At 36.1% G+C, this 15,442-nt stretch overlaps 1 protein-coding gene across 2 annotated transcripts in view; it reads right to left on the reverse strand.

The window, feature by feature from the left end:
* Window positions 1-15,442, reverse strand: part of DARS (aspartyl-tRNA synthetase) — a 77,653-nt gene that overhangs the window by 50,233 nt on the left and 11,978 nt on the right. For both annotated transcript variants that reach the window (XM_008060783.2, XM_008060784.2), the window contains exon 4: window positions 3,985-4,087. In XM_008060783.2, coding sequence (XP_008058974.1) covers window positions 3,985-4,087 — 103 coding nt within the window. The remainder of the gene's footprint in view (window positions 1-3,984; window positions 4,088-15,442) is intronic.

The following is a 15,442-nucleotide window of genomic DNA, read 5'->3' on the forward strand; positions in this document are numbered from 1 at the left end:
TTTTTTTCCTAAATAAGTTCTAAAAGTGCTTGTACATGTGCCTTAAACTTTTACTACCAAGAAGGATAAAGATTTCTGAACTAACTTAGAAGTACAGTCTAATATCACATAAAAAAGACAAAGGCCAGGCATGGAGGTTCACACCTATAATCCCAGCATTTTGAGAGGCCTAGATGGGAGGATTGCTTGAGGCCAGGAGTTCGAGACCAGCTTTGGCACATAGTGAAACCACATTTCTAAAACAATTTTAAAAAGTAGCTGGGTATGATGATGTATGACTGTAATCCCAGCTACTCAGGAGGCTGAGGTAGGAGGATCACTTGAGACAAGAAGTTCAAGGCTGCAGTGAACTATGATGGCACGGCACCACTATACTCTAGCTTGGATGACAGAGTGAAACCTTGTCACTTAAAAAAAAAAAAGACCAAAGTGACTGACCCATCTGGAGCATAAAATATTGGTTCCTAAGAAAATTATCTTAACCACAAAAACTAAAAAAACCATTATTTTTTACTAGGGTCTTAGCCATACAACTTTCTTTTACAAGGTAGCAAAAAACATTATCTCACCTACTTGTAATTACTCAGGTTTGATTCCTTAACACTTCAGTGCCAAAAGTTAAATAATTATAATCTATGTACCACATGTTGAGCCTATTGTATAAAATTGGCTCCATTCACCAGTATATAACCAGTCAAAGCCTTCATAATTTCTAATAGCTCAACCTTTTCCCACAATTGCTAATTATCCAGGTTTTATTAAATGACTAAATATAGCTACATACTCTTTGCTTTAAAAAAAATAAATCAAGTCACAACTTAAATTGTTAAGCCTGAATTGCATTTAGATCTTGACTGAGTTTCACTTCAGGAATTATAAAATCTAGGCTAAATTACCTAAATTCTTCCCTTGTCTAATTTATATGTGGACTACTTTCTAAAGAAACCACATGAATTGATTGTCCACTTGTCAGTAGAATGCTTTTCAGTGAATATTATGGGTAAATGAGATTTTTAAAAGACTTTTAGACTAGAATCTTTTCTTTAGAAATGCAACACTGAGGCTGGGAATGGTGGTTTACGCCTCTAATCCCAGCACTCTGGAAGGCTGAGGTAAGAGGATTGCTTGAGCCCAGGAGTTCAAGACCAGCCTGGGAACATGGTGAAATCTTTTCTCTACAAAAAATTTAAAAAATAGCAAGGTATAGTGGTGTGCACCTGTAGTCCCAGCTACTTGGGAGGCTGCGGCAGAAGGATAACTTGAGTCTGGAAATTTGAGACTGCAGTGAACCGTGATCGAGTCACTGCACTTCAACGTGGGCAGCACAGAGTGGGATTCCCTGACTCAAAAAAAAAAAAGAGAAAGTAACACGGAGGTAGTTTATTTTTATTTTTTTGAGTTGGAGTCTCACTCTGTCGCCCAGACTGGAGTGCAGTGGTCGCTCCCGGCCACCGCAGCCTCGACCTGCTGGGCTCCAGCGATCCTTCTGCCTCAGCTTTCCGAGTAACTGGAACTATAGGCGCGCGCTACCACGCCCGGCTGATTTTTTTGATTAATTGTAGAGATGAGGTCTCGCTGCCCAGGCGGGTCTCGAACCCGCGGGCTCAGGCAATCTACTCACCTCAACCTCCCAAAGGCGCGGGATTACAGGCTGAGCCACCGAGCACGGCTCTGAGGTAGTTTAATAGAAAAATATATTCTCCAGAGAACTGTCTGTCTCCTATATTAGTTTTCAGAACCAAATTATTATATTATAAAAGGCAATAACCATAAGGGTTACTTGTTTATTGATTTAAGGTTGACTTTTCCAGTATTTTTTCAGTATATTTAATAGAATTTAGCATATATGTCTTTTCAGGGCCATCTTTTTTTCCTTTTATAGAAGGTTCTCTATGTAAAGTTTATTTCCAGGGACCAAGCTCATTTATGTTCCACTTCACGGAATATACATTGACCCTGAAAGTCTAGATGACAAATGTACCAAAGCGCACACCTTCATTGACTAGAGGATGAAAATGAGCAAACCTAATTACCAGAACACACGGGCAGAAGACATGAAAGTGGCATTCTCTTAGCAGCAGGACTGGAGACAGGAAGAGGTGGGGCTACTGTACGAGTGGTTTAATATGCCACCGAACTCATCAACAGACTGAGGTGATTTGTGGCACGGAAGTTTTTAGGCCTGAGTGCAGGGATTACTATGATACAGTAAGACTGAATTTGAGAAATAAATCTCTAAACCCAAACCAGTTGCTAAGCACCTACCATATGTAAAGCACTGGGCTGGAGGGCCAGGGAGGGCTCAAACATAAATTAGATATTTATTAGATATCGAATTAGATAATCTTTTAGTTTTTCCTAATTCTAAAATTCCTAATTCCATCTATAATAACCCATCTTTGAAAGCATCCATCTAAAGAGCAGAGATCTTTCAAATTAAAAGAAAAAATATAATATTTACTCTGATTGCATTTCTTTCTTAAAAAGGCATTTACACCACCTATGAAATTATTTTATTACTTGGGGCTGAGCATGGTGACTCATTCCTGTAATCCTAGTACTTTGGGAGGCTGAGGCAGGAAGATGGCTTGAAGACAGGAGTTTGAAACCAGTCTAGGCAATACAGTGAGATCTCATCTCTACAAAATAAAAATTAAAAAAAATGTAACCACATGTGGTGCCATGTGCCTGTTTCTACAAAATAAAAATTAAAAAAAATGTAACCATATGTGGTGCCATGTGCCTGTTAGTCCTAGCTACTCAGGAGTTTAGGCTGGAGGACTGCTCAAGGCCAGGAGTTTGAGGTTACAGTGAGCTACATACAGCCTGAGTAACAGAATGAGACCCATCTCTAAAAACTACTTTATTACTTAAAAATGTAAAAACCATCCATTTTCCCACATTTCCTTAGATCATTATCATGGAAATAAAATTCCAATTAAGGCTCACTCAATGAGTGGTGGCTCATGCCTGTAATCCCAGCACTGTAGGAGGCCTAGGTGAGTGGACTGCCTGAGCCCGCAGGTTCAAGACCAGCCTGGGCAATTTGGCGAGCCCTCACCTCTACAATAAACAATAAAAAAAAAATTAGCCAAGCATGGTGGCGCATGCCTGTAGTTCCAGTTACTTGGAAGGCTGAGGCGGAAAGATCGCCTGAGCCCAGCAGGATGACGCTGCGGTGGCCAAGAGCGTGCCACTGCCCTCCACCCTGGGTGACAGAGAGACTCCAACTCAAAAATAAATAAATAAATAAATAAATCCACTTAAATAAAACAAACAAACAAACAAAAAAACATGAAATCAAACTAGTCACATCAACAACTATCAGGGAAAACTACACTTATTACCTTAAAGCCACAGCATGTACAACCACAATTATATCTCTATATCCCGCTTCTTGCAAACTGAACAAAACAATGTGCTTCTACAGGAACTCTGGGCCAGGCAGCAAGTCTTTTAGAGGAAGAAAAGTCAATTTAACCCTTTTCCTCCTAAACCCTTTTTATATCAAAGTTAAAAGATTCAACACATTACAATATTCTACCTTTCTTTGGGAGGGAAACATTTGCAAAACTCCATTCTTTTATTTTACATACTTTTATTATTTACTTAGAAAACCTGTTGCTTAATATGCAAATGTCAAACTGGGGGAGGGAGGGAGGAAATGAAGCTCAACAAACACAACAAAATAAAGTTGCTCTGCTATGTTGAGGCTGCCAGGCTTTTTGTTACTCTACTTGAAAGTAAATGTGACTTGTCTGTAGAGAGTGCTGCTTCAGCAGTTCCAATGAATTTCAGGCCTGTGCTCCATATTTTCTCTTTTGTAAGTTTAATGTATTCAGCAACACTGAACTGACAATTTAAATAACTACATTTTTAAACAAACGAAGCATTGATGTTAATGTATGAAAATGGTCCAAACCCCTGGGAGTCTTGGTTCCCACCATTGTTTATTCTGACAACAGGATATAATTGCTTACTTACTTGGCAGCAAATTTAACCATCTGCTTGCTTGCATGGTCTCCCACTGCCACCAGAGCCTGGACATTAAACTGCTGCTGACGTAGGACTAAGAAGCACTGTTTCCCTGAATAAGACAGAAAAAATGCACATGTATTAAGGACATGCTACTTCAGGTTTTACAAAGAAAGAAAATGCTCTCCATTTTAAAACTAGGCCAAAATTTACCATACTCATCAGGCGCATACATGTATATCCTATCCATTCGGCCTTCAGTAAAATACTCATATGCAACTGACAAACCTTAAAGAAACCCAAGTTCCTACTATGAGTAACACAAAAGTGCTTTTAACATGTTTGTTATCAGAACACAGGCAAATCATTAATTTCAAAAAAATTCTAAATAAAGAAAATTATTTTGTCATGGCATTGATTCATTAAATAAATTCAAATAACTTCACATCACTTTCAGCATTCATTCAATAGCTAGTATATTCTACAGACAAAGATGCTGTACTAATGTCCATGGAAATTTCAGTAATGCAACCACAAAAGCATTAATAAAGTGCATAATAACAAGGACACAAGTGTTCTATGGGGTGATCCATCTATAGCTTCTTCCTGCCAAAGTGTATTTAAAGAGCATTTAGATTGACAGGCTCATTCCTTTCATGTTCTGTTTTCCTCATTTTTCCTTTATCATCTTCCTAAGATTTCATCTTTTATAATGGTCCTACATTTTTTTTCTCTCCAATTAAGTTACTCTGACTCTAAAAGATTATTCTCTTTAAGTCCTATCACCAGTTTCATTTTTACATATACTGGGCCTCTTGACTCCCCCTCTTTTTATAAAGAACTGTCATTCCTTATTCTTAATCTTCTGAAAAATATTATTCATAATACAGTTCAGTTAATATGTATCCTTGTGACATCCCTTTTTCTCCAAAATAGATCCTTTTAAAGTCTCTGATCAAATTCTAGGAAACTACTTCCTCATAAAAAATGAGTTAAATCTCTTTAAAACCACTTTTCACATCAGATTGTCTTACAAAACATCAAAGGAAGATTTTGGTGTTTAAATGGAGAATTATCTTGTACATTAAGAATTAGCCTTGTAAAGAAAAAAAGGAAAGAAAAATGCAAGTAGACTTACAGTTATTACTTCCAATACACTGTATTTTGAAATGCAAATCAGACAGAAATCATGAGTAAAAAAAAGACAGGTTGCAAACAAAGTGTCAACACCGACATAATCCATTGACTCTACATGATTGGCAGGTTTTTACCACTAAAAAGACCCTCTAATTTTCCCTTTTCCTTTGGAATATGTCCAGTCACAAAGTAAAATCTTTAAAAAGAAAGTTGCATTAACTAAACAAATTCAAAGGGATTTTAAAATACCTTATGGATAAAGGATTTTAACCAGAGAAACTTGCAGATGAATCAAAATGGCATTATCCTAGGAATTACTGCTGAACCCACAGCCAGACATTTTCCCATTTAGAACAGAATGTTAGTGTAAAATGCAAGGTAACATGCAGATGACAGTGCTAGGCTAAACCATGATATAGTCAGAGTACTTTAGTTGTTCTAATAATGCAGTGGCAGCACAGATCCAGCTACATTATAAAGCCATCCAGTGACAACTCCAACACTACACAAAAGACCCGGAAAGAGAAAGTGAGAGCTCTGAAGGACTTATAAATGTTGAGCACAAGAAAATTCTAGGGGTCAGCGCTAGGGAGTAACATTTAGTGCATGCCTTCGGTTAAAAAAAAAAAAAAGTAAAAAAGATTTGAAATCAAAAGGCCTGGGACCCTATCCTATCCTATCACTTCCTATGTCTGTGGAAAAATTATTAAACCAATTTATATTTCAGTTCTTCATCTGGAATATGGAGAAAAACAATAGTATATTACTCACAGGATTTTCTCCTATAACCTTAAGGATTCTATATGTTTAAAGTTGAGACTGGGCAGAGTGGTTTATGCCTGTAATTCCTGCACTCTGGAAGGTCCAAGTAGGGGATTTTTTGAGCCTAGGAGTTAGACTAGCTTGGGCAACATAGTGAGAGCCTGTCTCTACAAAAAATTAAAAATTTGCCAGATGCAGTGACATGTGCCTATAGTCCCAGCCACTTGGGAAACTTGAGCAGAAGGATCACCTGAGCCTAGGTGGTGGGGGCTGCAGTGAGCCATGATCATGCCACTGCACTCCAGTCTGGGTGACAGAGATCCTGATTCAAAATAAGAAGAATGAAAAACCTGAGACAGACTCCAATTAATGTTCACTATTAATGATGATGATTATTAATAGCACGCTACCACTGGCTACTTATTTGAGGATTACCATTCCTATTTCACAGCTGGATGACTATATATAAGAACTATGCAGGGTATAGAGAACATAAAAGTAAATATTTGGTAGACACTCATGATAGATTAGTACATGGAAAAAAGTGATAAAACCATATATAAAGTATAATCCCTATTTTGCTTGCATAAGAAGTATATTAGGTTGATTGTTCAGGGAAAAAACAACACAACGTGTCTATTATCAGATGGTGAAATTTTGGGGGATTATTCTGTTCTCTGTATTTTTCTCACTTTCTACAATAAATGTATACTACTTTTCTAATCAGAAAAAAATCTTTTAAAAGAGAACTATACAATCCAGAGGTAAGTATAGAAGAAGAAAGGTTAGAGTTGAAAGGAAATTCTGACCAGTTCAAGATTAAACACAGTCAGGAGAACCTGGGAAGTTCTAGAAGGCTAAAAACATAGAAGCAAATGCACCTCCAGAGATGTGACATGCCTGCTAGGAAAAAGAAATCATGAAATCAAATTATGGGTGAAGAATGTGTTTACTAGATGTAATTCTAAAAATTAAATCTCTTCTTACTAAAAAAATAAAAAATAAAAAGGCAACAGATGGGAAAAGAAGAGGTGAAGTAGTGAGACCTGTCCCATGAGCATATTATGTTATAAAACCACTCAGAACATACGACTGTACCAGTACAAAAATAGCCAGATCAATGGAGCATAAGTATTGAGAACAGATCCTGCTAGATAAAAGACATTCTAATTCTGGACAGAGTTCAGGAGATTAACAAAATAAAAAATAAACTGAGTAAAAAATGGAACTGAATATCAAACTATACCACAGAGGAGGGGAGAATTTTCTAAGTTTAAAAATGAAGAACAACTATATATAAAAATAAATCAAAGAGACAAAACACTCTGGGAAAAAATACTGGCTGGATGATATATCACTGGTATAAGAGCTAATACCCTTAATACATAAAGATCTTAAAAATGTACGAGAAAAGAACATCGAAATTCTAGTAGATAAATAGACAATAAACCAGAACTGGTAACCTGAAAAAGAAAACCACAGCAAGCAAATACAGTTAAGGAATAAAAAAAGTTACTGGTAATAAAAGTAAAGCAAGTAATATAAGAAAGAGACGTAAGCTGATTACACACTGTTTACTTCTCAAACGAGTAAAGAGTTTTAAAAAGGTAGTATTATCTAATGCGTGGAAGAATTAAGTAAAAACGTTTCTTCCTAACTTGCTGAAGGCCAGGTAAACTTGCACACCGTTTCTGGAGAACAATTTAGCAATGAGCATTAAAAGGCTTGAAAATGTCATATTTGACTCAAAAAAGACTTACTGAATATTCTCATTTCTCAGAATATATGTTAAAGAAATTAAGTATGAAAGACGTTCATCATATTAGGTAAACTAAGTACGGAAGATATTAATGACATTATTATTTATATAAAAGAATAAAAATTCTATTATCACTCATTTCTATTTACATGATTTTCATTTAGTGAAAAAGATTAGCATGTGACTAACGCTATGGTCCCCAAGCTTTCTGTGTTCAAAGCACTTTCAAATACTAGAAACTTAACGATCTACTTACAAGAATTTTTAAAAGACTCAAACATACAAACAAAATTGGTACTGGTTTCCTGATAAATAGAGCTGTCCACTCAGACTACCTCTCCATCAAGTACTTTTGAGATCAAGTCCCTGCCATGTGTGCTAGTAAATAAAACTATTCTTTCTTTCTTTTGTGCATTTAACAAAGGATATGATCATGCTTGTAAATGCATTTTTTTTTTCTGAAAGGATACACAACAAACAACAGAGTTACTTTAAGGGGGAAGAGACTGTGATAGGATTGAGGAGATAGGATTGTGAGACTTCTATTTTAATTCTACATCTTTTTGTACTATAGGAATTTTTATTTTTACCATATCAATATATTATTTTTAATTCTAAAAAGCAAATATATAATTTCTCCGCTTAGTAAAGTTTTCACTGCATAAGCTAATTTAGGAACTTTAAAAGAGGACAGATTACTACTAAACATTATTCAGCTACTAAACATTATTCATCTTTCTTCTTGGACCTGTCCAAGAGAAGACAGTTTATAAAGAGAAAAAGAAAGTCAATATTCAAAACAGCTAACTAATTAATTTACCGTTTCTTTCTTTTTTTTTTTTTTTTTTTATTGAGACAGGGTCTTGCTTTGTTGCCCAGGATGGAGTGCAGAGAGTGATCATAGCTTACCACAACCTCGAACTCCTGGGTTCAAGCCATTTTCTGACTTCAGCCTCCCAGACAGCTGGTACTACAGGCATGTACCACCATGCCTAGTTAATGCTTTTTTTATTGTGTCACATTTTGTAGAGACAAAGTCTTGGTATGTTGCCCAGGCTGGTCTTGAACTCTTGGTCTTAAGCAATCCTCCCACCTCAGTTTTCCATTGTACCCAGATTTTTTTTTTTCAGACTAGCCAAAGCAATTCTAAGCAAAAAAGAAAAAAGCTGGAGGCAACACATTACTCAACTTCAAATTATATTATAAGGCTATAGCAACCAAAAAAGCATGGTGCTGGTACAAGAACAGACAGATATTCTAAATGTAAGTTCCTAATACTTAAAAATTCGTGTCGCATTTTGAGTCTTATGTTTTTAGAAGAGGCAACTTATTGCTTAAATTTATATAGATGTACTGCTTTAGAAAATAAAGTTTGACATCTTTTATAGTCTTTATTTCTGAGCTGAAGAACATAGTAGTTAGGATAAAAAAGGTTTACTCTCAGTTCCATTATGGTAGTGGCTGAACAGTAAAGTGGGCCTTCACAGGAGAACCAGATTATCAAAGATTTGATGTCACATTAAAGATGTGTGGCAACTGTTTTCACCTCTTCCCTCTTGTCTTTTAGCTTGTAAGCTCCTGAATTCATTATTTAGATAATGTACCTTAACTTCCTAATGCTCAACATTAATATTTTTCATCAATTAATCAACTAGAGAATAAAATAACAAAGACCTAAACATTTAAAAGTATTTTCCATTTATTATTTCTCCTGAAATGGGCTTGCATCATCCTAAACTATCTGACTACCAAAAAACCTAGTTATTTTGGAAATAAAAGTTTTTCGGAAGAATAGTATTTAGAGAGGATTATTTTGTGCCAGTGATTTCCATATGGTATATCCAAAATTTTAAAGTAATCATAGATATTCCAACTGCTGTTTCAATATGCAGACATAAACTCAAATGCTTTCATGCTTGAAATACACTAATTTTAACATACTATAAAGATTAAAAATTTCTCCTTGCTCATGTCTTTATCATATGCCACTTTAGGAATTTTATAAGTAAATCTACTGAAAGAAATCTGATTTTCATTTTAAAAAAGGTATAAAACACTGCCCTTAAGAAAAAAAAAAGTATTATTTGTCATATAAAGAGACTTATATTTGCATAATAGGATTCTGGTTGTCATATTCTTGATACTATGATTTTGACACTTCCATTTCCTTATTCACGGTTTGTCATAGCTTTTGCTCTATTGAAATTGCCAGCATGGATTGTTTTTCCAAGTTCAGTTTTAATGTTTTGTTACTTCTGAAGCTAAAGCATATGAATGATTTCAAAAAAGTCATATTCATCAATATAATTTTTCCTATATAAGATATAAGAAGAAAGGAGTAGTAGCAATCAGGGTTTTTTTTAAATTCAGAGCATGAGATTTTATTTTTAAAGATGATCTACACTGGAGGAAATAGAAAACACTGACAATCACTATTAGCAAGTATTTCAGTTTGTTTTCTGTTGCTTATAACAGAACACAGTAAGTCCCCTATATATGAACCTTCAAGTTATGAACTTTAACAATGCATACCTGTTTTTTAATGTATTATTTTTCTCTACTAGCTGTCAGTATAGCCTGTTAAATGTTAACAGTATATAACCAATTGTGTTAGTTGGATACCTGGGTTAAACTTAGTTGGACTTAAAACAAATTGGACTTGCAAACGGGCTCTCAGAACAGAACTCATTCATATGTTGGGGACTTCCTGTACTTGGAATTGGGTAATTTATAACAAAACAAAATTTATGTTTTAAAGTTCTGAAAGCCAGGAAGTTCATGGTCAAGAAGGTATATCTGATGAGGACCTTCTGGCTGCTGGAGACTCTGCAGAGCCCCAAGGCAGTACAGAGCATGACATGGTTAGAGGGCTGAGTATACTAGTTCAGGTCTCTCCTCCTCCCCTTATAGAGCCACTACTGCCACTCCATGATAACCCATTAATCCATTAACATTAATCCATGAAGGGATTAATCCACTCATGAGAGCAGAGCCCTCATGATTCAATCACCTCTTAAAGACTCTGCCACCTCCCAGCAGTTCACATGAAAGTGTAAATGTATTATTTAGATAGTTTACATAAGTATTGTAATTTAAAAACAAAATAGAATTTTCTAGTTAAAAACTGATAAAAAACAGATTATAGATACAAAATTAAAAAAAAAAACCTGGAAAAAAGCTGAACTATCACTATACTAAAAAAAGTACACTGACACCTTTGCCAAACTGAACTTATTCCAAGAATCCAAAAATGGCTCAATATCAAATCTGTTATTATAAATCACAATTAAATATAGTTGATTCTTGTTATTTGTGATAGTTATGTACTACAGAGTTGCCACAACACTGAATTAGGGACTACTGAATCATTGATCTTAGGGTAAATTAAGTTCCTTCGAGCCTAAGGCCACAATATTTTTGTCAAATGATCAATACTTGACCTTGTTTTGTGTGTGTTTCTGTTTAAAGCTATCCTATTTAATATATATTGTCCAGTCATGAACACTTAACTCAAGGCCAAAGGTCCTGTAACTCATGCCTAAACAAAGTTTAACACAAGCATTTTCTCCCTAAGGCACAGCACAGCCTTCTTGTGCTTAGGAACACTAGAAAACACATCAGGGACCAGACTTGGGAGCCATTTAAGAAGGCAAAATCAAGCTGGACAAGGTACATGCATCTGTAATTTCAGTTATTCAGGAGGCTGAGAAAGGAGGATCATATAAGGCCAGGAGTTTGAGGCTGCAGTAGCTATGAGTGTGTCTGTGAATAGCCCCTGTACGCAACATAGCAAGATCTCTTTGCCAAAAAAAAAGGCAAAACATGATATTAAATTCATTATGAAAAGGAAACTTGTTTATGGTATAAGGGCTGAAAAATGAAGACAGAGCATCACCATATATGACTTTAACTGGGAATGTGTGCACTGGGTGATACAAGCTTTTTGCTGCTCTGCACATGAGCATGTCTGGCATGACCAAAAATGACCACAACAGCACTGCAAGTATTAATTTTGGGCTTACAAATACATTTTAGCCAGTAGGTGAGTTTGGAATATTCAGTTCATGAAAAATGAGGATCAACTGTATTTTTCAATTTTTTATTATATGGAAAAATTTTAAACAAACACAAAAGCAGAGTGAATAGCATAACGAATCTCTCTCTATACATCACACAACACAATTTTATGCTTTGATGGGGAAGAAATGGTGCAAAAAGGTCTGATAAAACTCGACATCTATTCCTGATAAACAGAAAACTTGGGCTAGAAGAAAACTACTTTACATCTACTTTTTAAACTTTGGCATTTGTTTACTAAGGACATTTTATGTAGAACCCATAGGCCTTACAATAACTCATAGAAACTTAAATTTCTGCTGTTTGAAAAATTCTTTGTTGTGGGAATTCCTGCAGTACTACAAGAAATGAGATACAAACATTTGAAAAAGAAAAGGACAAAACGATCATTACTTGTGAATGATACCAATCATCTAACTACAATCCCATATACTGCAATAACCATCAACTTATGGCCATTCTTATTTTATCTTTAGCCCACCCATCTATCAATGCCTATACTGTTCTGAAGCAAGCCCCAGTCATATTATTTCATCTAAACATATATCAGCATGAATCTCTAAAACAAAAGTCTTAAAAAAAAAGCCTCAACTTCTAATTAAAAAATTATTATTATTTTTTATTTTAAAGATGTAGGGTACAACTCAGGATTAGGTATACAAATGTTCATTTTGCAGGTACCCTTGTTGATAAGGTGTGCCCCTCCCTCCCCTGGCAGTTTCCCTCAACTGCCAATCCCACCCCCTTCCCCGGTAGTTTCCCACTACTGCCGATCCCTTTCTTATAGTATTATGATAACTGTTCAAGGTCCGCTTATGAGTGAGAGCATGTGGTACTCTGTTCTTTGTTTGTGTGATAGATCACTGAATATGAGCGACTCTGAATTCATCCAAGTTGCTGCAAAGTCCATATGTTTGTCCTTCTTTATCGCTGCATAATATTCCATTGTATATATGTACCACATTTTTAAAAATCCAGGCTAGCTTCGATGGGCAGCATGGTTGGTTCCATGTTTTTGCTATTGTGAATAGAGTTGCAACAAACATGTGTGTGCAGGTATCTTTCTGGCAGAATGACTTGAGTTCTTCCAGGTATATTTCCAGTAGGGGGATTGCTGGGTCATATGAAAGGTCAATTTCTAGTTCTCTCAGAAATCACCACACTGTCCTCCAAAGAGGCTGTACTAGTTTGCATTCCCACCAGCGGTGTAGAAGCGTTCCTTTTCTCCACATCCTCGCCAGCATCTGTTGTTGTTTGTTTTATTAATGATGGTCATTCTAACTGGGGTTAGGTGGTATCTCAGTGTGGTTTTGATTTGCATTTCTCTGATGATTAGTGAGGCTAAGCATTTTTTCATGTGTCTGTTGGCTGCCCATATATCTTCTTTTGAGAAGTGTCTCTTCATGGCATTTGCCCACTTTTTAATGGGGGTGTTTGTTTTTTTTCCTTTTGGTGTGTTTGAGTTCCTTGTATATCCTAGACATTAGGCCTCTGTCAGATATGCAGTTGGCAAATATTTTTTCCCAGTCTGTGGGCTGCCTCCCCACTTTCTTAATGGTTTCTTTTGCTTTGCAGAAGCTTGTCAGTCTGAGGAGTCCCACTTGTCTATCTTATCTCTTATGGTATGGGCACTTGGGGTTTTGATCAGGAATTGGTTGCCTGCTCTAATTTCCATAAGGATGTCTCCTGCATTTTCTAAGATTCTTTTAGTTTGAGGTTTTACATTTAGGTCTTTGACCATTTAGAGTTAATTTTTGTGTATGGTGATAGGTAGGGGTTTGTTTCAATCTTTTGCATGTGATCAGCCAGTTTTCCCAGCACCATCTACTGAAAAGGTTCTCCTCTTCCCACTGGTTGCTGTTGGAGGCTTTGTCAAAGATGAGTTGGTTGAGAAATTGAGGCTTTCCTTTTGGAATCTCTATCCTGTTCCATTGGTCCATATGCCTGTTCCTGTACCAATGAATACCAGGCTGTTCTGATTATTATAGCCTTACAGTAAAGTTTGAAGTCTCAAAATGTACTACCTCCTGCTTTGTTTCTTTTGCTAAGGATTGTTTTGACTATTTGTGGTCATTTATGTTCTCATATGAATTTCTGTACTGTCATTTCCAGGTCTGAGAAGAATGATGTTGGTAATTTAATGGGTATTGCATTGAATCTGTAGATTGCCTTTGGTAGGACGGACATCTTAACAATGTTGATTCTTACTATCCATGAGCATGCAATATTTTTCCATTCGTTTGTGTCTTCTTGGATTTCTTTAAGCAGTGTTTTGTAGTTCTCATTGTAAAGGTCTTTCACTTCTCTGGTTAGGAAGATGCCGAGGTATTTCATTTTTTTGTGTGGCTGTGGTGAATGGACTGTGCTTTTTATTTGCTTCTCTGCCTACTTGTTGTTGGTGTATAAGAATGCAACTGTCTCTCGCACATTTATTTTGTACCTTGAGACTTTGCCAAAGTCCTTTATCAATGCAAGGTTTTTGACAGATTCTTTTGGATTTTTGAGGTATAGGATCATACTGTCAGCAGAGAGGGATAACTTGACTTCCTTGTTTCCTATTTGGATACCCCTGATTTCCTTCTCTTATCTAATTGCTCTAGCTAGGACTTCCAACACAATGTTGAACAAGAGGGGTGAGAGTGGGCAGCCTTGTCTTGTTCCAGTTTTCAGGAGAAATGCTTCCAGTTTCTGTCTGTTTAGTAATATACTAGCTGTGAGTTTACATGGAGCTTACTATTTTGAGGTATATTCCTCCTATACCTAGGTGTTTGAGGGCTTTTATCAAGAAGGAATGCTGGATCTTATTAAAAGCTTTTTCTGCATCTAATGACATAATCATGTGGTTCTTGTTTTCATTTGTTGATGTATTTAATTATATTTATGGTCTTGAGGATGTTGAACCAGTCCTGCATCCTGTGGACGAAGCCTACTTGGTCATGATGGATGATTTTTGAGATGTGTTTTTGGATCTGATTTGCTAGAATCTTGTTGAGAGTTTTTGCATCAATAAAAAATTTTTTTATGTTTAGTCAATGTCCAAATTTCCAACAGCCTCAAATGCCCTTTATTTTAAAAATTAAATATCTAAATTAGAATCCAAATAAGTGACTAGTTGGGAGGTGTCTCAAGTCTGTTTTAATCCATAGGTTTCTCCTTCCAACTTGTTTACTGAGGAAACCAGGTTGTTTTTGACCAACAGTTTTCCATACTCCGGGTTTCACTGATTGCATCCCACTGTCATTTAAGATGTTCCTTTGCCCTAAGTTTTTCCTAAAAATTGGCAATTGTATCTAAAGGCTTGTTGGAATCCGTGTACAAGTTTTTGGGCAAGACTATTTCATTGGTGACACTGGTATTCTTCCATGAGCAGACATAAAATATTTCTGGTTGTCTCTCTTGTGATGTTAGCAATCACTGATGATCAATACCTAGATCATTTACCTGGGGCAAAATGGTGATGTTCTACCATTATTTTTTCATTTTATTAGCTACAATAGTTCTCTAAATAGATACTTCCCCACATCTACCATTTGTTTAGTCAGTGATAGACAATGATACTTTCCCTTTATTTACCAGTTTTCAAAAATAACAAACTTGTCCCATTGTGACCCACCAGGTTTTTTGTTTCTTTGCCTTAGCATTATTATAAACTATGGATTTAAGCCGGGCTTGGTGGCTCAGCCTGTAATCCCGCGCTTTGGGAGGCTGAGGTGAGTGGATTGCCTGAGCCCG

The sequence above is a fragment of the Carlito syrichta genome, unplaced genomic scaffold, assembly GCF_000164805.1.
Source record: "Carlito syrichta isolate Samal-C Ts95f unplaced genomic scaffold, Tarsius_syrichta-2.0.1 Scaffold304727, whole genome shotgun sequence".
NCBI lineage: Eukaryota > Metazoa > Chordata > Mammalia > Primates > Tarsiidae > Carlito > Carlito syrichta.